The 22,357-nt window shown below is 34.8% G+C and overlaps 1 protein-coding gene across 3 annotated transcripts in view; it reads right to left on the minus strand.

Moving 5' to 3' along the window:
• LOC122414858 (uncharacterized) overlaps window positions 1–22,357 on the minus strand; it is a 40,019-nt gene that overhangs the window by 13,630 nt on the left and 4,032 nt on the right. For 2 of the 3 annotated variants that reach the window (XM_043426463.1, XM_043426461.1), the window contains exons 1-3: window positions 1,059–1,396; window positions 512–857; window positions 123–323 (exon numbers count right to left, since the gene is read on the minus strand). In XM_043426463.1, coding sequence (XP_043282398.1) covers window positions 123–323; window positions 512–857; window positions 1,059–1,156 — 645 coding nt within the window. In that variant the 5' untranslated portion in view covers window positions 1,157–1,396. Of the gene's footprint in view, window positions 1–122; window positions 324–511; window positions 858–1,058; window positions 1,397–22,357 lie in introns of those variants that run through there. The other variant, XM_043426462.1, reaches the window with a different exon arrangement.

The following is a 22,357-nucleotide window of genomic DNA, read 5'->3' on the forward strand; positions in this document are numbered from 1 at the left end:
CTTATTGTTTTGATGAAACGTCAACTTCAATAGTATGGTTTTACGTTGATGATAAATCAGTTTTATATTATTATTCATTCTCTTTCTTGAAAAATCATATCATCTAATCTCAAAATACTTACACGATCGTGATGGGTATTACAACCCGTACTTAGAGCGGTTGGAAATGCTTTCAAAACAGCATTCCGCAATGCGCGTTCAAAGTCGCTCATCACAAGAAGAATGTTATGCGCATGCAGAATATGTGTTTTTACATATTGCAAACATGCTTCATAAGCATTTTGCGTCTTTGATGTCATGATGACCCATATGAAGGGGAAGCCCTAGAGGCCGTGAGAGTAAACATAATTAGAATCGGATTCGCTATCAAATCATGAATTTTTTTTTATAACACAATTTGCAATCACGTTTAATATAATGAAACATACCTCATACCCTGTTATTTTGTTGTACGGTATCGAATTTGTTAGTTTTATACTTTAGCATGCTTTAAATGCAAATCAATTCTTACGTGATTCAATTTTATCCCCATAATAGTGAGCAATTGATATACTCCATCAATCCGGGGTCGCGAACAAAACGTTCCATCAATAAGAAGCCTTGATACCTCAGCCATTTCTTGCCGCACGAAATTTTTATCGAAAAATAGGGCATGCTGTGCACCGCTGTTGTCAATGATCAAACGCACAGAAAGTCGACCATTATCGTACTCTAGATTGCGAGCAAACACTGGATCAACGAGTCGATCCACGAATTCACGGACCGTATGGGGACTCGGGGGATAATGCTTCTTTCTGCATACTTTCATAAAGCTCCTGATGGATCGGAATGAAACATGGCTGGCTGCTTCTGGATGACTTGATATGGGAATAGCAATCATAACAATAAAAGTGAGAACTCCGATCAACAAGCTAAGAAGAAATAGTACGTCTTACTCGTTGCCGTAAAGATACGGTTTTTGAGATTTATCGATGAATCAATATGGTAAAAAGCTAACTATTTTAGAGAATACATAAAAGCACATACGAAAAACTATGAAACTACGCGAAAATACTTACAGAACTGCATACGCATCGTACAAATCTTTTAATTTGTACCAATGCCGAGAAAGAGCATCCGATAAGACAGTTTTAAAGCGACATATATGCTCAACCATATCGTCTGGAACACAGTATTGCGAATGGGGATATCCATCTTCTATAAGCCCATTTAGTAATTTTGCCGTCCCTTGACAAATAGTTTTCCGACTACAGCGTAGATAACTGGGAAATCAAGAGAAATCGAACTGAAGTTTGTTTCAATTATTGAACAGATGATTTCAATACAGGAATGACCTATGTAATAAGATTGAAGGATTGATTATATTTCATTTTTTTGAAGTGATTTCAAACAAGCCCTTTCGAATTCTAAATTAGATCACGTATGAATACGACGTGCATACTTATGCTTTGTAACTAATGTACGAACATATTGAAGGCAGACTGTTATTCAGCAGAAGATAAATATTGTTCCGATTAGATCAATTAAATTTTTCAAGGAGCAAAAAAAATTAATTACAGATATTGAAACGAAGTTTCTTCCCAGCAGAGAGAAGAAAAATATTCCCAGCAAGAGAGAAAATTCATCAAAGATATCACGACAGGGTTTCTTAATCAGCAGAGCAATGCTTTTTAATAACTGTTGTTCAAGTTTCATTAGTCGAATTTTTCAAAGAACGTAGAGAAGAGAATAATGACAGATACTGGAATTTGATTTTTTTTCAGCGGAGAAAATGAAAGTTTTTCCAAGTTAACGGAAGCCAGTTTTCATTCTCAGCACGGAAACATAAACTTTTCAATGATATCGCAGTCAAATTCTTTTTCAGTAACTATTATCTGAATATGTTGAAGCCCGCGTGTTTTCTTTAGCAAGGAATAACAGTTGTTCTGATAGTATCAGTCAATTTTTTCAATGAGCGAAGGAAAATAATTCATTTAAGATATCACAACTGGGTTTTTTAATCAGCGAAGGAATGGAATCCTTTTTTCTGAGATCATTGCTATCTTTAATTCCATTTTCAGCGGAAGGAAAAAACATTTAATGATATTGAAATCAAGGTTTTTCCCTGCGGTGGACAGAAACGTTCTGTGGGATGTGTCGAGGTCAACTTTTATTTAGACAGAGGACGGAAACACTGAAATTATATGAATGTGGAATTTTCCTCGAGCGAAGTAAAACACTATAGTCCAAATATATTTATGCAAAGTCGTTTTTGAGCAAAGGGTAACTGATGTTCCAATTTCATTAATCAAATTTTTCAAAGAGTGTAGTATGGAAGAGAATAATGACAGATACTGGAACTTGATTTTTTTTCAGCGGAGAAAATGAAAGTTTTTCCAAGTTAACGGAAGCCAGTTTTCATTCTCAGCACGGAAACATAAACTTTTCAAAGACATCGCAGTCAAATTATTTTTCAGTAACTATTATCTGAATATGTTGAAGCCCGCGTGTTTCTTTTAGCAATGAATAACCGTTATTCTGATAGTATCAGACAATTTTTTCAACGAGCGAAGGAAAATAATTCATTTAAGATATCACAACTGGGTTTTTTAATCAGCGAAGGAATGGAACCCTTTTTTCCGAGATCATTGCTATCTTTAATTCCATTTTCAGCGCAAGGAAAAAACATTTAATGATATTGAAATCAAGGTTTTTCCCTGCGGTGGACAGAAACGTTCTGTGGGATGTGTCGAGGTCAACTTTTATTTAGACAGAGGACGGAAACACTGAAATTTTATCAAAGTGGAATTTTCCAAGAGCGAAGTAAAAAACTATAGTCCAAATATATTTAAGCAAAGTCGTTTTTGAGCAAAGGGTAACTGATGTTCCAATTTCATTAGTCGAATTTTTCAAAGAGCGTAGGGAAGAGATAAATGACAGATACTGAATCTTGATTTTTTTTCAGCAGAGAAAGTGTAAGTTTTTCTAAGTTAACGGAAGCCAGTTTTGATTCTCAGTACGGAAACATAAACTTTTCAATGATATCGCAGTCAAATTCTTTTTCAGTTACTATTGTCTGAATATGTTGAAGCCCGCGTGTTTTCTTTAGCAAGGAATAACCGTTGTTCTGATAGTATCAGTCAATTTTTTCAATGAGCGAAGGAAAATAATTCATTTAAGATATCACAACTGGGTTTTTTAATCAGCGAAGGAATGGAATCCTTTTTTCCGAGATCATTGCTATCTTTAATTCCATTTTCAGCGGAAGGAAAAAACATTTAATGATATTGAAATCAAGGTTTTTCCCTGCGGTGGACAGAAACGTTCTGTGGGATGTGTCGAGGTCAACTTTTATTTAGACAGAGGACGGAAACACTGAAATTATATGAAAGTGGAATTTTCCTTGAGCGAAGTAAAAACAATAGTCGAATATATTCAAACTCAATCGTTTTTTAGCAAATTTTTCCCAGTAGAAGAAATGAAAGTTTTGCCAAGTTGGCAGAAGCCAGCTTCCATTTTCAACACAGGAAAATAATCTTTTTTTCAATGATATCAAAGTCAAACTCTCTTCAAGTAAAAGAAAAATCTGTCGTCTGAATATATTGACGCCCATTCGTTTTTTAGTAAGGGATCCTTCACCTATTATTAAATCCGTTGAATTTTTCAAGGAGCGTTGGAGAATAATTCAACTAAAAATATTGAAACCAACCTTTTCTTTGGCAGAGGAAAAACAAGTTTATTGCAGCCCACTTTCATTTTCAGGAGTGGGAAAAAAAATTTCAATTGGATCAAACTCAACTTGTTTTATCACTGAAGGGTAAACTTATTGTCGAATTATATTGAAGTTAATTGTTTATCAGCAGAGGATAACCGGCGTTTTTGTTACATAAATCAAAGTTTTTAAGGAGTGTTGGAAGAATTATAGATCAAAAGTATTGAAACTAAGTTTCTCCCGAGCAGAGGAAAAGAAAGTATATAGTTTCGTATGTGTTGAAGCCAACTATTACTTGAAATTAAAAATAACAAAATCCACATAAACCGCAAAAGAAAAATAACAACCCAGAATTAACGACGATAATACGAAAAACGTGATCTTCTTAAAATAACGGCGAAACAAAGCTCAAAAAAATATATAACACAATGGAATAGACTAAAATTTGAAAAAACCTAAAGACAAATAAAATAATGAAAATTTACATGTAGTAGAAGAAGCAACAGAAAACTAAGATCACTATGTCCAGGCATTAGCCAACCCAGAGAGAGAGAGAGAGAGAGAGAGAGAGAATGAGACCGGCCAAAGAAATAGCTGGCCACAGGGATGCTAGCGGGATGTAAACAAACCCCGGTCGTCCCATTCAACAGCCCTATTGCTACCGTAGTTTTCCATTGTCCGAGACGATACATTCCCTAGCATTTCCGTGTATGTTTACACATAAAAAAAATTGCATGTTTTTTGGAAAAATTCCAAAATATGAGGCGTTTATCCATTTTGATTATTGATCGTAAAAAATGGGAATTCTTTATATTCAGTATGAAAAAGAAAAATAGATTCGCAACAATAATACAATTTTTTCGCTTCGACCTTTCCGCCTCACGCACATGTTTGTAAACCGCTGGTAAAAATATAGCTATGGTCAATGAAAGTTGAGACCGTTTAAAAACCAGCAATATAATAAACATGCAAGAAGAAAATTGTCCAAAATTATTCAAACTTACATAGTCCGGCCATCGGGAGATGTACCGCTCTTTTGGAAAACTCGTCCGTCCTTAATGCGGTCGGATAAGGGCAAACGTTTTTGCTGCCTTGGCGGCATATTAAATGTCCGATACAACACAACGCAATAACACGCAGTACACAAAAAATATGAAAAAAGTGTACAAGACTAACAGCTAAAAAACGTATGCTAAGATCTTAAAAATCACTATTATAGGAATAACCGAGATTATGAAAAAAACTTAAGTAGCACTATTTATACGAAAAGCTATTAGCCTTAGCAGGCAGCTTGATAATACCAATAATAAAGAAAAATGCAAAATGAACACTATGGAAAATTTGTTGATCAGTACGATCCCCCATGGAAAAAATCTATATTCGAAATATATTTGGGATGATATAAAAAATATATTCCGCGGATATAAAAAATATATTACGAATATAAATTTCCATACGTTTCATATATGCAAGTACACGAAAAATATATTTTTTTTATAGATGATTTTGCCGATTTTCGTAAATAAAAAATATATTTCGAATATATTGTTCTGCTGTTACTAATATATTTAAAACACATTTTTTTTACATTAATAATACTTTTGTAATTCATCGAAAATAATTTTTTTCTGTATCAAATATACTATTTTCATGCATTGAAAGAACTTTATTCGTACATTTAAAATATATTTGTCGCATATTTTAAATACATTTTTAATATATTAAAAATATATTTTTAATATACGTCAGATTTGTACAAGACTGGGTACACGAATTACCCTTTTTACAGGCTTCACAAAATTTTTGGAGTATATTCTTCAGGTTGAATTCGAGAAAAATGTGCACCATACCCATGGAGACAAGCGTGAGTCCCTCTAGATTGTCTATTGGATCCAGGAGACGAGATATTTATTTATGCGTCATCATCAATTTATAAAGAAAAAGACAGTTGTAGCAAGATTTCAATTTTATTCATTAATCATCTTATTATGATCTCGTGTACATATAATCCATTTTTTAAATATTTTGTTATTTGGTCGTAAGTCAATTATTATTTTTCTGGTTTAATTTAACAATTCTTAAATCAACTAACAATGCTTAGATTAATAATTCGTAATGATTAGGGTGGATGCAGCCTATCAGACTTGAAAATCTTTCATTCTCGAGAAGAGTTATTTCCTGTTTTTCTCATGCACTTCATTCCACTTATATTATCCCCATCGCTCAATTCACTATCTTCAATATCTACAGAATTGCCATGTTTCCGACGTAAGCTGCACAACTTGTTGTTGATGGCAATGTTCATTATTTTCTCGGAATAGTCCAATTTGAACATTTCTCTCACAGTATCTAAATGAAAAAGATGGTACAGAAGTTTTGTTCATGCACGAAAAGTATACCAAGTGTTTAGACATATAGTAATCATTATGGAGCATGTTTGAGAATTTTCTCATTATGATTTAACATTAGAAAATTAACAGTTCGTACTTTCGTTTCACGCAGTGCTTGAAACGAACGTACGAAAAGTTCTACTGCTCCTTCATCGCCATGATTGACACTGTAAGTTTTCAAGTATCATTTTTTCGGGGTACTATTTCAAACTATTTTAAAGCAATTATTCGTACATTTTATAGCCTGCATCAAATTTTGCTTCAATGCAATGCGGTTTTCCGACGTCTTTGAAATTGTGCTTTTACCACCCTTCAGGTTGCACTTAAGCAGCTCACGCAAAGGAAAAACGGCTGTCAACAATGATAACCCAGCAGCAGTGAAGGACGATTTACTTTTTGCTATGTACCACTGATCCTGAGTAATGATGACATTGCTTTTTGGTGTTCCGATTTCAATCTATATTTTTTCAAACACGAATAAATTTTCTGGAAAACTGGGGAACCTTTATATTTGATTTATTCTAAAAATTCATATAAAAGAAAAAAATACATAGCAAAATTCCAGTTTATTTTTTCAACGATTAAATGATTATTTGCAACATTACAAACTTGTAAATTATCTCATCAGTTTTTATTGGAAAGTAGGCAAAAAGTTAAAAAATATTCTGGAAATATAAATGGCATAGGGCAGGTTAATAAAGCATTACTCGAACGTACTTCGTTACACGATAGCGATCTTGCATACAGACATTCTTCCATACTCAAATGCGATGTACTAGTAATGACACCACGCCTGTTGCTTATTTGCGATCTGGTCCCAGCCTGATTCTCTAGGGTATCCAGTCGCTGCAGTATATCCTGAATTTCTTTAGTTCTTATTTTTTCATTTTCATTAATGATTTTATGTCCCTTCTTGATAACTGCCAAGATATTAGATTAATAATTAAGTCTTTTCCATAATCATTTTCAAATTTTCATAGCCAGTTGAGGCTTCTATCTAAGTAAAAAGGTGTGTGCATACCCAGCATCAAGTCCTGAAGGGTTAACTCCTGCGGAGTTCGGTCCCGTTCACTTGCCCCATTTTTCGCGGCTGAGTCCAAAAATGGGGTAATGGAACCAGTCGACTCTGATCTTTTGGGGTTCCTTTCGTCAGCATTATCGTTTGATACGTTGTGTAGAGTCTGCGAGAAAACGATATGGGAGGAAGATGTTCATGTTTACATGTACCTATACTGACCTACTTTTGCAGGTGATTTCCCTAATTGTCCACTCAATCCCGTTAAACTTTCCCCAGTTCTCGAATGCGGTTCATTCGATACAGAGCGCTCTCGTATTCTTTTCCTCTTCTCCCGATGGGGTTCTATCGATCTAGATCGTTCGTCCCGTAATATTTTTTTGGGAGACAGTTTACCGGCAAGGTCTCGCAGCTTTTGCTCTAATTTTGATCGCCGACCTATTATTATGAGCAAATTTTTCATCATACCTAATTCTTTATACATACATTTTTAAGGGCACAAATTTTGGTTCATCCATTTCTACGTTTGACCATTTTTAACTCGAAAAGGACTGAACCATTTTCAACGGATCGACACGAATTTGATTTTTTATTTTCTTTTTACTAGCGTATTTGAATTTATTTACTTACTTGACACGCAAACAACAATTCCATCGTAGCAATTCCACCCACCACGAGGCTTGTGTTTTTTATCGTGCCATTCAATCACGTACGACTCGTCGGGATCAAGATTTTCGGGGTCGAAATGATGCGGATCGAAGTCTCTAATCCATTCGACCGGAACATCCGGCGTATAAGTGTTCTTTTCTTCCTTATCTAGCCATTTGATTAAAGCGTAGAGCTGACTATGTCGTGGCATGATGCAGCTTGATAACTTGAAGAAAAACTCGTTGAAGAAAAAACAATCTGTCACAATTTTTCCGGTTCGCTGTCACTCCCGGTTTATCTACCTCACTTCAATACGATGCTTTCGATTCGGAACAAAATAGAACCTACCCGTCAATAGATACCTTTTCAGAAAGGAAATGTCACTTTTACGCTGAAGTTCAATCAAAGGATAAATATAAATGAATTCGTATAATTAGATACTTCGGCCGAATAAATTTAAAAAATTGAATTCGATTAAGAACGATGGTTACGCTGAACGAAATAGTGAATTTATCTAACTTCTTACGTTGCAAATTGTAAAACTCATGTAGTATAACATACATCTTCTGCTGTATGGCGCATACATTTTCTGATGTATAGCGCACGCATTTATGCTGTTGAACATACATTTTCTGCAAGTTGGATATTTGAAAAAGAAATATGAAAGCAACTAAAAAAAGGGGCACCTATCGGTTATATAATTATCAAAATTACGCGACGTCATCAGTTCCATCAAGGACGCGATCTTATTGGCGAAAAAAGAACCTCATGAATAGGTATGTTCACATTCATTTTCGGATAAATCGGGATCGATCACCTGTCAATTAGATATTTAAAGATGGATACCTAGAATAAATAAATAAAACTCACAGGATTTAATTTTTTGATAATCATTCGTGCAGTGGAACAAGAGTTTTCTGTGGCTGAAACCACACATTTCGACGAGTTTTTCCAATTTTTCCATGAAAAAAAGTGGCACATAACAGTGACATGGCTTCGTAAAGAGCTTCCTTTGAAACTACCATTGGAAAAGCTCGTACTGAATGAATTTCGAAAACCATTCAAGCAATTTGCCAAATTTCTTCCAATTATCTATAGTGTACCATAGGATTTTTAATCTATGACTCGAAAACTAGAACACATATCATTTATAGATCAGTCGAGCGCGGTAACCATCATCACAATCAGATGATTGAAGGAAACCCTCATTATCACGTAAGCGACAGTTGAAATACTTCAGATAAAAATTTTTATTTCTTGAGCATATCGTAAATTATTTCTCAAATGAATTGCTAGGACAACGGTGTCGACGGAATTCAGATCGAATGTGATGAAACGTATCCCATGCTTCTTCATATGGAAAATGAAGACGAAAACTTTGCAGATTTATTAAAGCTGGAAGTAGACTGCAACATTCGCAATGAAAAAGGAACATATTCCGGGATTGCAAGACAAAGAAAACAGACGATAGAACAGTTCGAAAAAAAAACCATGAAAAACGTATTGGTTGACGTCAGAAATGATAATCTTTATCGAAGCTGTGAAAACAACGAAAAAAAAGAAGATGTATGTTCTAACAACTCCGGAATAGTCACTTCAGATCAAAACTGTATCGTTGAATGCGATGATAGGTTTAGTTTGGATAGAGCAGAATACAATGAAGGGCATCTCAATGAAATACCTTCTCTCAATGACGTGATTACAGAACATGACGGTGTGATGAAAAATGATATTACCGATGTCGCGATCGATAGTAATGATTTGAAGTGTAAATATTCAAATCCTGTTTTGATAAAAGCATTGATTATTATGGCGATGAAATTACGTTTCAGTCTCACTTATACGCTTGAAGAAGTTATTCTGCGAGCTATTGATGTATTTAACGATTCGTTAAAGAGTGTCTCAAAATATCACTTGAAAAAAATACTCCATTTATTTTCAAATCATCTATCGATTCATCACCTTTGCAAGAGCTGTCATAGGTACATTGGATCACAATGCGAAAAGCTCGGAAAGCTATCGAAATTACATTGCCAGTTTTGTAACCTTGATATAGACGTTCAATCGAATTCAGAAGAATTCGGATGTACATTCATACACCTTTCACTAACTGAGCAATTAAAATTCTTTTGTGAAACTCAAGGGGATAAAATCATCAATCCTGAGGAACGAGAAAAGCGTTATTCCATTGATGATATTTTTGATGGGAAATTATACAAGAAAGGAGCGTGCAAAGATATGATTAGCATTAATTTTAGTGTTGATGGAACTCCGGTTTTCAAAAGTTCTAATTTTTCAATTTATCCGGTATTGTGCACTTTAAACGAGCTGTCTCCCGGGGACAGACAAAAAAATATCATGCTAGTCAGTTTATGGTTCGGTGAAGGCAAACCTCAATCAGTCAGGGACTATTTGAAACCTTTTGTAGCTGAATGTAAAGAATTATATCGGCGAGGTTTTAGTTATGAATTCGGAGGAAAAATATATAGAAAAAGATGTCGAGTATTGCTCGGTATTGCCGACTCAGTTGACAGACCGAGATTAAGATGTTCAACCCAGTTTAATGGCAAATATGGCTGTGGTTTGTGTTTGCACCCTGGAGAAGTAGTTAAAAAGAAAAATGGTCACGTGAGAGTTTATCCGATGTATCCCAATCAAAATTGTTTTGGCAAAGGTCTAAGAAACCACGAAGACACACTAAAACATGCGGAAAAAAAAGAAAAAGGACTAAAGACGAAGTCAATATTGTGTGATATTCCAGGTTTTGACATCATCGCCAATCTAGATGTGGATTGGATGCATTGTGTAGGTCTCGGAATTTGTCGGCAATTTTGCAACCTGTGGTTTTCATCGTCAAATCATAAATGTACATACTATAATCGTTGCATGTTAAAAGATATTGATGCAATCTTGCTCTCACTGAAACCATCGCTTGAAATCTCCAGAACCCCTCGACCCATGTCCGATCGTGAACATTGGAAGGCCCATGAATTTGTAATTTGGCTTTTATTTTACAGTCTGCCGACGATGAAAATTACATTTGACAAAAAATACGTCAACCACTGGAGCTTATTAGTTGACGCGATCAGTATTTTATTAAAAACATCGATTATGAAATCGGAAATTGATTATGCTCAGAAATGCATACTTCAGTTCATTGAAGAAGGAGAAATATTGTATGGAAAGGAGAATATTTCATTTAATATGCATTTACTTGCTCACTTACCGACCAGTGTATTACACTGGGGCCCGTTATGGACTCACAGTGCATTTCGGTTCGAAGATTATAACCAAATCTTGAAGCATTACGTTAAGAGTACAAACGGTGTAGCATTACAAATTTGCGACACATTTCGTATGAGATCAGCTATTGTACGACTTGAGCGAAAATGTTCAGATCAAATGACATCAAAACAAAATGATCTTCTCAACACTTTACTACAAAGAAATATTGTTCCGAAAGGTTATTCATGTGGAAAAGGTTACATTTTAAGTAATCCGATTAACAATGATAACATACCTCGCCAATATTTCTTAGCATTATATTCGATTGAATGTTTGAAGCAAATAGAGGCAGTCCAGTTTTACAGAAGGGCAGTAATAAAACATGAGATGATACATAGCCATAGTTATAAAAAGGTGAAAAGACGAAACAGCTGCACTGTTCTACTAGTCAACGGCGATGTATTCGAAATAGAAATATTTGCAGCCATTCTTATCAACAATGAAAGTCAAGCCTACGCAATAGGTAAACGGCTAAAAACTTGTCAACGACCTCTTGTTCCCAACCGACGATTGAGTCATCTTAAACGTTTAAAGCGAACTGATGAAAGCTTAACAGCACAGGCACTAATGCTCATCAAAGAAAAAATAACTCTTCTCGAGAATGAAAGATTTTCAAGTCTGATAGGCTGCATCCACCCTAATCATTACGAATTATTAATCTAAGCATTCTTAGTTGATTTAAGAATTGTTAAATTAAACCAGAAAAATAATAATTGACTTACGACCAAATAACAAAATATTTAAAAAATGGATTATATGTACACGAGATCATAATAAGATGATTAATGAATAAAATTGAAATCTTGCTACAACTGTCTTTTTCTTTATAAATTGATGATGACGCATAAATAAATATCTCGTCTCCTGGATCCAATAGACAATCTAGAGGGACTCACGCTTGTCTCCATGGGTATGGTGCACATTTTTCTCGAATTCAACCTGAAGAATATACTCCAAAAATTTTGTGAAGCCTGTAAAAAGGGTAATTCGTGTACCCAGTCTTGTACAAATCTGACGTATATTAAAAATATATTTTTAATATATTAAAAATGTATTTAAAATATGCGACAAATATATTTTAAATGTACGAATAAAGTTCTTTCAATGCATGAAAATAGTATATTTGATACAGAAAAAAATTATTTTCGATGAATTACAAAAGTATTATTAATGTAAAAAAAATGTATTATTATTAGCTCACACAAATATTTTCAATGTAAAAAAAATGTGTTTTAAATATATTAGTAACAGCAGAACAATATATTCGAAATATATTTTTTATTTACGAAAATCGGCAAAATCATCTATAAAAAAAATATATTTTTCGTGTACTTGCATATATGAAACGTATGGAAATTTATATTCGTAATATATTTTTTATATCCGCGGAATATATTTTTTATATCATCCCAAATATATTTCGAATATAGATTTTTTCCATGGGGGATGCGCTCGGCGTGTCAACACAGAATGAAGTACCATAACAAAGTAATCAACCAGCGACTGCGCAAGCGAGTGCGAGCGTGTACGAGCGAGTAACTAGCGCGTACGCCGACGCGCAGATCACAACTACATGGGATGTTTAGAAATGTTGGAATTCAAAATATTTTTCGCACTACTTCAACTCTACATAAGAAAAATCCCCATTAATTTATTGCGCGCTGATTAGAAAGTACTTTTTAATAGATATCATCATTCCAAGTTGATTCGCAGAGGAATTGTTTAAATTTTTCCCGCGGTGGTACTATGATGAAAAAAATGATAAACTTCCTAAACGCGAATACCGAATTTCGAACCGAAATTCGCCATACTGCTTCTATTTAAGAATACAAGACAAAACTTCTTCTGAAATGGTTTTTGGTGACTCAAAATATTTACCGCGATATTAAAGTTTTGAAGTTGCTATTCAAGTTCAAGCGAGTATATCTATACTATATAACTTGTCTTGCTGGTCGGGTATCTTCGCTCCGCTAGTGCTTTCGTCGCCAGTTTGTTTTACCCTCACTTCTTCTAAACCACCTATCCGTCGTATAGTCGGTAAAAAATTCGGCCTATATCTAGGACAGTCGATTTTTTTGGTAACAATTTTTCATGAGATTGTGTACTTTGATGATGACGGTCATCAAAGTGACCGTGTAAAAAAATTTGCCATAATTTATTCGAATATACGTAAAATTTCAAATTGTTTGGTCAAACCGAATTTTTATGGATAAATCCAAGGAGTAGGGGTTTGCAGGGTTTGAATTTTATGAGTTCACTGTCAATAATTTGGATGCTTATAAAAATTGCACTTACATAGAGTTCCAACCCTGGAGATTCGCAGCGTTTGAATTTCATGTGTTTAATTTTATAAAATTGTATTTCGAAAGAATTGTATAAATATTGCGGTACATATTTTACGTTAATCAACGTATAAACAAAATGAATCATATAGGTACCGGCGGGGCAAAATAAGCGATATAACAAATAAATAGAGCAAATAAAACATGTTTCATCCCGATAAATATTGCGAGTCGCCAAAAATTTTAGTTCGATATACCTATATTTATATTATTCGTAAATATCGAAAAATAGGTGATTCCATGTACAGATTCCGAATGTGAAAAATTATATTGTTTTGGCAATGATACATTTTTTTGTCTGGATATCGTTAGAATGGTTTGGAGTACATTCCAATATATTCCATGATTCTTTTAAAGAAAAAGGTTACTACCCTACTGCATTGCAGTAAATCATTGGAAAATTTTCATAACTTTTTCATACCTACTCTAATGAACTAATTAAATTTTATCATGGTGAATTAGCAAGAAGGATGCCTTATTAGCTTGAAAAAAACATCGATAAAGATGTTTAAATAAAATTAATTTTTCTCAACGATTTTAATAAAAATTGGACACGTGAAAGAGGCATATGAAAGTTGTACTCAGGAAAAATAAATAGCCGAAAAACTTCGAAATAATCATTAAATAACGGTTATTTTTTCCAAAATTGCTGTTTTTTTCTTTATGATAGTTTTCTGGAACAATTTTGGAACTATCTTTTTCAAATGTCTTTTCCAATGTAGCGTTGTCTATGAAATTCGTTGCAATTTGGTCGGAAAGGTACGCCACATTGAAAAACAATGAAAACCGATTTCGAACACTAAAAACCAATGTATTTAAATCTGTAAACCATTGAAAATTTTAATGAGAAGCTTTCGTGATAATTGTTTGTGCATTAGGGTGTTTAAAAAAAGCGATGTTTTTTTTTCCTCGGAGGTCAAACGGAAATCGTTAGTACATCAAAAAAATGTAATTTTCTTAAAATCTCAGATTAAAAAAAAAAATTTAGAGTGCTTAAGCCACTTTTTAATAATTGTCTATTTTTTCTTCAAGAATCGCGAAGCGAAAATTTTTCTTCGGTCTCATAGGAGAAAGTGTTCCATGAAATCATGAATCATATGATATTTTGTCACTCTCAAAAAACTTTAAAGGCTGCCTCGCATAATTCATTCCTTTATTCTGCATATTTAGCGCAGAAAATCATGAGATTGGAAAACGCGTGGCTACAAATAACCATTCTTATCGTGTTTCTGAAAGAATGGGTGAAAGTATTATGTAAAAACATAATTTTTTTAAAATTACATATTATAACAAAAATTTTTGGGTTCATAGAAATGCTCTGGCACGCCTCTATTACTATACAAAAAAATGAATAATCACATATTATAGTCCTTTTGATTCTGAACAACTTTTGTCTGAACAATATTTTTTTTAAAAATCGACTTAATAAATTGAAATCGGACAGCTGGTAGAGCATCCAGCTTTGCCGAAAGAAATGACCCTCTTAACGTCTGAGTGGAATCACTCAAAAAATAATTATCTGACAGCACCTGGATTTTTTACAGAGGAAGTATCTATCAATACCTACAATCGTGCAAAAAAAAGAAAGAATCAACTTAAAAAATGATAACAATTAAAAATTTTGAAAAAATGTCTTTTTGTGTTTTTTTTCAATATTTTCCTTTAATTATAATTAATAAATAATTATCTATGGATAGGGTCGTTCCAGAGCTCATTCTCTTTACATTTTCATTTCCTACATTTTGTTTTTGGTCGCTTTGACTTAACTTCATTGGTTTTCGTTGTATAAGCAAAAAACTAAAAACAGTGCGTTTTTTCACTAATTTGTTAATAATAAACAAGGTACTAGGAATCTCGTGTCTAAAACTGTAAACATAACATTAGAGTACCTTTCCGCGTGTGATGGCACTCGCCGTTACCTGTGTTACTATTTTTGGCAAAATCTGACGATTTTGTATCTCCATTTCCTGGTCTATTATGTTTGGGCCTAATTCTCACGAATGTTGCAACATTGAAGCGAGAAATGAAGATTGACGTTTACTGTCGTGCTAAGTATAACGCTCATTCTCTTCACATTTTTATTCACTACATTTCATCTTTTGAATTTATATTTCCATAGTTCCATTAGTTTTTATTTTATAATCAATGAAACCAGAAAAGTGCGTTGTCTTTACTAATTGGTTGGTAAAAAAAAAAAATGCGGTCTCGTGTGTAAAACTATCAATTTAACATCAAAATACCTTCCGCGTGTGATGACACTCACGGTTATCGGGTAATGTTTTTATCAGAATCTGATGATTTTAGAGTGTCGTTTTGTAGTTCAGAATCCGAGCAAATAGTACAATTTTTTTCAATTGAGATGTTGTTTCGATTGCAATGTTTCTTTCTTACCGAATATTTATTTCAATAAATGATTCCATATTAATTTTTCACAAATCCTTGCACTGTACTGAGGAAATGTTCAACAAGTGCCAGGCTTTTTGCCTGCTTAGTCCGCCTCTCTCTCTTTCTCTCCCTCTCTCGCTCTCTCTCTCTCTCAGTGAACCACAATATAGAACAACTTTTTTCTTTTAAAATATCTGAGGACAGTATTTTTAGAACGTTTTGTTCCGATACAATCCCACTTTATTGAGATTCGCCTGTTGCTATATAATTACAAAGTTATAATGTATAAAAAAAAAGATATTCTTTGCCATTCAACACCGAACACGAGTGGAAAAAAATCTTAAGGTTGATCCTCTGCTACAGCCCCAACCAAAAGTTATGTACTGTCAGCATATTAAAAGGCTTGATAATTCGTTCGGATCGTAATCAATAACTTCGTAAAGACCCTATATACGTACTCGGTGCCAGCAGTTATAGTACAAATATCATTTGCTTTCGTAAAATTTATTCTAAAAGTATTTTTCATCCGACATCGTGAGTAAATTTTTTGACGGAACTATCCAGGTTACGCTTCAACACACAGAAAAGGTTGTCTATACAGACGACATTCGCTTGTTCGCTTGCAAAATATATCGTATGCAGCCTAAACCTTCGTACTTCCCGAGGCTATATCTATCAAACTAGATGGTCAATCACCTTGATTTTTTTTCACAATATCTGTGATATCCTGCTCTAGCTCCTCCTTGTTTTTTATAAACTTCCTAATTTTAGTACTAGCGGCAGAATTAATAACGTGCCGTTTGCTTATGCATGGTCCATATGTTACGTGTTAATTGAGTCAACTTCAATTACATATATCTCGGGTTCGGGATGGTGAAACTTGTTAAAATTTTATAGAGGTGTTGTTCATATGTTAAACAATACTTATGCAAAATTTAAATAATTTCCTAATTTAACTGTCTCGTGGAGGAACCACCTTAATCGCCGCCCCTTTGTATCACTTGTGACAGTTTTGTAGATACACGCGTGTGCTACCAAACATCGATGGTGGGGAACTTCTTTTATCAGTTCTAATTTTTTCCTTTTTTTCAGACTTTCTCACTCTTGGATATTAATTTTCATAAAAAATGGAATCATTCTTTTTTCCCCTTGATTCTTTGAATCACAGAAAATCCGTAACGAGTCTCGAATTTTATCTCTATCGACGTGGAATGGATTCGAGGTAGAAACTGTTTTAGGATTTTTACAAAATTCGAAATAACCGTATACGGAACGAACTTTTGAAAGTGTTTCCAGGCGTTTTTTTTTCATCTCATTATCACATGTACTTTACATATGTTGTGTCCTTTTTTAATTTCCTCTTCAAGTCGCTATCTCTATCTCTCTCGCTCTCCTTTTCTCTTGTGATCGGCAAGGTGTCAGCTCGGCGGCATCAGGTAGTTGGACGCCGCATTGTTCGTGTATATCTGTACTATATCATAAAACCGGCATATTCGCGTATATATAAGAGTACGGCAGGGTTCGCGCTGGCTTTTCTTTTGCGCTACAATTTTTTCTTTTAATACTTGGTCTCGAGCCGCTACCCCATCTCTTAATATACGCGAACAATGCGGGGTGTCCGACTGCCCAGAAACAGGCTGAGCCCTGTTTCTCTCTCTCTCTCTTTGTGTTTTTCTGATGTTTTTCATATATCCAAGTTGCGTACCACTACATTTTTAAATTCATTTGTCATAAAACGCATGTTAGTCCGGGAGCCAGCGACATTTTTCGTTGCTATAGGGTAGTATGGGGCAAAATGAACACTTAAGGATTTAAGCAAGTTTCATTGATGAGCATATGGTCTTTCAACTATTTTTTAGTCCCAAAATGGACGCCCAGTCCTTGTGTCCCAAATTTCGTTAAAAAAAAAATTTCGGGGCAAAACGGACACAGCCCCTCAGAGGCATAAATATCGACAAAAACCGACCTTTCAAACCGTCATCATCAGATTCATTGGAGTGCGTAAAAAATTTTTTTTCGATATAGAATTGATAAATACACGGAAAAAATGAACTATAATTTTCACAGTTTTTCCCATCAACAGCGCTTTTTGAAAGGAAACCGAATATTTTGCTGTGAACATTGTATTTTTACAGTTTAATAATTCAGCATTCATCCTTTTATAAAAGAAGAGTTGTCACGAAATCTCGAAGTGCGAGTTATTTTTGAAGCTGCTATAGACGTACTTTGATTGGTTGTCGATGTTGTGCTCGGAGTTCGTTCATGTGCGTATTTCAGATCGTAGAAAAAAAGAGGAAACAATTGCATCACATTCGATCGCGATCGTGACAGATAAATTTATTTATAGCGACATAAGAGTGAAGTAATGGAGTAATTTAGTAAGAGTGAAGCGTGCGCAATTACTATTCGACCGTAGATACCGTGATTTTTGCAATGAACTATTCAAAACAATATTCCTGAGTAATATTTTTATTTAAAAAGTGTTAAAACAATTAAAGACAAGCGCGCGCTTGCGCGTGCGGTGACCCTAGTAATTGTAAAAAATACAATGTTCATATAGTAAAATGTTCACAGTTTCCTTCCGAGAGGCGCTGTTCATGGGGAAAACTGTAAAAACTATAGTTCATTTTTTCCATGTATCTATCAATTCTAAATTAAAAAAAAAAAAAATTTTACAGACTCCAATAAATCTGATGCTGGCGAGGATGGAAATATCAGTGACAGTGAGGATTCTGACGAAGACACTTGACTCATCGAAACAATCTGAAACATTGATGATGATTGAGGGTTTCTCATATGTCACTTATCCAGTAATAACTCTACTACCTCCTGACGACGCCATGTTCTGTCAAATTGCTGGCAGCCTAATTTTCTTCGCTAACTCAATCATTAAACTAATTGAATAAAAAATTCAGTTTTGCGGATATAAGTCAATTATAATGGAATGGAAAATATCATGGATTTTCGTGTACGACTATTTTACTCCTGCCGACGTCATGTTCTGTGAAATGGCTGGGAGCATAATTTTTTTCACTATCTTAATTATTAAACTAATGATAAAACAAATTTCAGCTTTGCGGATATAAGTCGATATTTTTTTCAACACTATCACCCCGCTGGCAGGAATTTATCGTTCAACAGTAGAGGTGGCAGGAATTGTTTTTTTCCCATAATGACCTGTCAATAAACAATACGTGAAGTTTCAGCTTTGCGCATTTTTGACAATCACTCAATTGTTTAAACAATCCGCTGATAAGCGTTGTCCCGCTGATGCGCCTGCAGGAGTCGATTTTATGTTCAACAAGCGCTAATATGATACGAAAACAATACAATAAATGTTGCGCAAATTTGTCAAAAAAAAAAAAAAAATAGTGTTGCTGGCTCCCGGACTATGTATTTTTGACATTAGCTCCCCAGTGAATTTCGCTTGGTTTCTTCATTAACTGTTTTTAAATCTCGATTGTTCGCCTACTTATTTGAGCATGAGGGTCCAAATAAATCTCCCATATTATTGCATTATCTACTGTTAAATATGGATCTTCTATCCAGATCAAAATAAAAAATATCAATCAATCTTTCTCCCCCTCTCTCTTTCTCTCTGTTATCTTTTCTTATACTCTTTACCTCTAGACGGTCCTGCCACAATGTTTTGTTTGAATCGTTTAGGAAGAGAACAAGTTTACAACTTTTCGTCCAAATTTAATTTTATATTCTCCGAGATCCTCGTGTTGTACAGTTTGGGACCAGAAAATACGACTCTAAAATCATCAGATTTTAACAAACATACCACTCGATAACCGCAAGTGTCATCACACGCAAGAAGGTTCCCTGATGTTGAGTTAATAAATTGAGACACGAGATTCGTATCATTTTCTTTTTTTTTACAATGAGAGGTTTACTTTCAGGCCTGGAGAAGTGGTCAATGAAATCTCCGCTCAATATCATTCATATCAATCCTTTTTAAGCAATGCTGGATCGAAAAACATATTGTCAAATAACAGAACGCTTCGGTTACTACTGATAATCTCTTAACGACTCAACCATTGTATCTTCGAGCGAAATGAAATTTCGTAAAGGTGACACATTAAGGTTGTTCAATACCAAAACACGATTTCTTACGAAAACTTTGAAAAAAATATATGTCGCGCAGAAAAATCTAATGAATCGATTAAAAAAAAAAGTCGTTCTACCGTTTAGTTTTTCAGATATTGCAAGTTAAAGTTCTGTAGTTTCTCCATCTGAATACATGGTAATCGTCAAACAAAAAATGTGAACCGAAATAATAGAACGGTTTTTACCATTTTGATTTAAAAAAAAACACGGAGTTAGAGTATCTTCTGAAGAAAAAATTAAAAAAAAAACGTGATCTACCGTCTAGCTTTTGGAAAAAAAATTAATTGTAATAAAAATCGTATGAGATTTTGAGTAGGAAAATTTCAAGGTTCGCGACAGGGCAACGCTGTTGAGTGAAACGGGCAATGATCAAGAGACGCGGTAGCGGCTCGACGCCAAGTATTAAAAGGAAAAACTGCAGCGCAAAAGAAAAGCCAGCGCGAGCCCTGCCGCTACTCTTATATACGCGAATATGCCGGTTTTATGACGTCACAGAATTTTCAAATGGTTCTCACAAATAAACCATTTCATAAAAGAACTTGAAAATTTGTGACGATTTTTTTTCGATTTTTCTCTTTCCATTGGTCTTTGTTGCAAGTAAATCCGTCCAGTAGATCCTGAGATATGTAACGTTAGTGATTTAAAATCCATCATTTCGGGATTTTCATTTTCTTAGAGACAGAGGGGCGTAAGTTACGCTTGTTTACATTTGGACTTACGTCCTTTGCACGATTTCTTACTTTTGTCACACTCTACGTCACGCACTGCGCTGAACGCGGCTACCCCCTCTCCTTCTGCGTCGCCGAGCGAGAGAGACAGAGAATGGGCGCACAGCGGGGGCAATACCAGCTCCTGGTTTGCGCATAAAATATGTATATAATTATATAATATATATTTTATTTATTAATATTAATTAATAATAAAATATTATTATAATAAATATTTTATTATAATTAATATATAATATAATATATATATTATATTATACAATATATAATATAAAATGATAATAATATAAGAAAACAAAAAAATTGAATAATACGAATAACATTAAATAATAAATAATAAAAATAAAAAAATATAAAATTCTGGTCGACGCCGCTGGATTTTTCGAGGATGTCTAGGGCGATAGATCATGGGTTTTGGAGGACTAGGTTTAGGTACATTCTATCGCGAATTTCGATTTCTAGGTGGACGACCCCATAGTTTTTTATGTCCAGATATATTCCTCCATGGTTTTCGCGATCGAGGTTGACGGCTCCACAGGTTTCGATGTCCAGGTATGTTTCTCCATGGTTTTCGTGGTCTCGGATAATTCCTCCATGGTTTTCAATGTCTAGGCATGTTTCTTCATGGTTTTCGTGGTCTAGGATAATTCCTCCATGGGTTTTGATGTCTAGGTATATTCCTTCATGGTTTTCGATGTCTGGATATGTTCCTACATGGTTTTCGTGGTCCAGGCATATTCCTCCATGTTTTTCGTCGTCCAGGTATATTCCTCCATGGTTTTCAATGTTTAGGCATGTTTCATCATGGTTTTCGTGGTTCAGGTATATTCCTCCATGGTTTTCGATGGCTGGATTTGTTTCTCCATGGTTTTCGTGGTCTGGGTATGTTTCTTCATGATTTTCGCAGTCGAGGTCGACGGCTCCACAGTTTTCGATGTTCAGGTATGTTTCTCTCGGGTTTTCGTGGTCGAGGATAATTCCTCCATGGGTTTTGATGTCTAGGTATATTCCTCCATGGTTTTCAATGTCTAGGCATGTTTTATCATGGTTTTCGGGGTCGAGGTCGACGGCTCCACAGTTTTCGATGCCCAAGTATGCTTCTCCATGGTTTTCGTGGTCTAGGATAATTCCTCCATGGGTTTTGATGTCTAGGTATATTCCTTCATGGTTTTCGTGGTCCAGGTATATTTCTCCATGGTTTTCAATGTATGGATATGTTTCTTCATGGTTTTCGTGGTCTGGGTATGTTTCTTCATGATTTTCGCAGTCGAGGTCGACGGCTCCACAGTTTTCGATGTTCAGGTATGTTTCTCTCGGGTTTTCGTGGTCGAGGATAATTCCTCCATGGGTTTTGATGTCTAGGTATATTCCTCCATGGTTTTCAATGTCTAGGCATGTTTTATCATGGTTTTCGGGGTCGAGGTCGACGGCTCCACAGTTTTCGATGCCCAAGTATGCTTCTCCATGGTTTTCGTGGTCTAGGATAATTCCTCCATGGGTTTTGATGTCTAGGTATATTCCTTCATGGTTTTCGATGTCTGGATATGTTCCTACATGGTTTTCGTGGTCCAGGTATATTTCTCCATGGTTTTCAATGTATGGATATGTTTCTTCATGGTTTTCGTGGTCTGGGTATGTTTCTTCATGGTTTTCGCAGTTGAGGTCGACGGCTCCACAGTTTTCGATGTTCAGGTATGTTTCTCTCGGGTTTTCGTGGTCGAGGATAATTCCTCCATGGGTTTCGATGTCTAGGTATATTC

Source organism: Venturia canescens, chromosome 8 (assembly GCF_019457755.1).
Source record: "Venturia canescens isolate UGA chromosome 8, ASM1945775v1, whole genome shotgun sequence".
NCBI lineage: Eukaryota > Metazoa > Arthropoda > Insecta > Hymenoptera > Ichneumonidae > Venturia > Venturia canescens.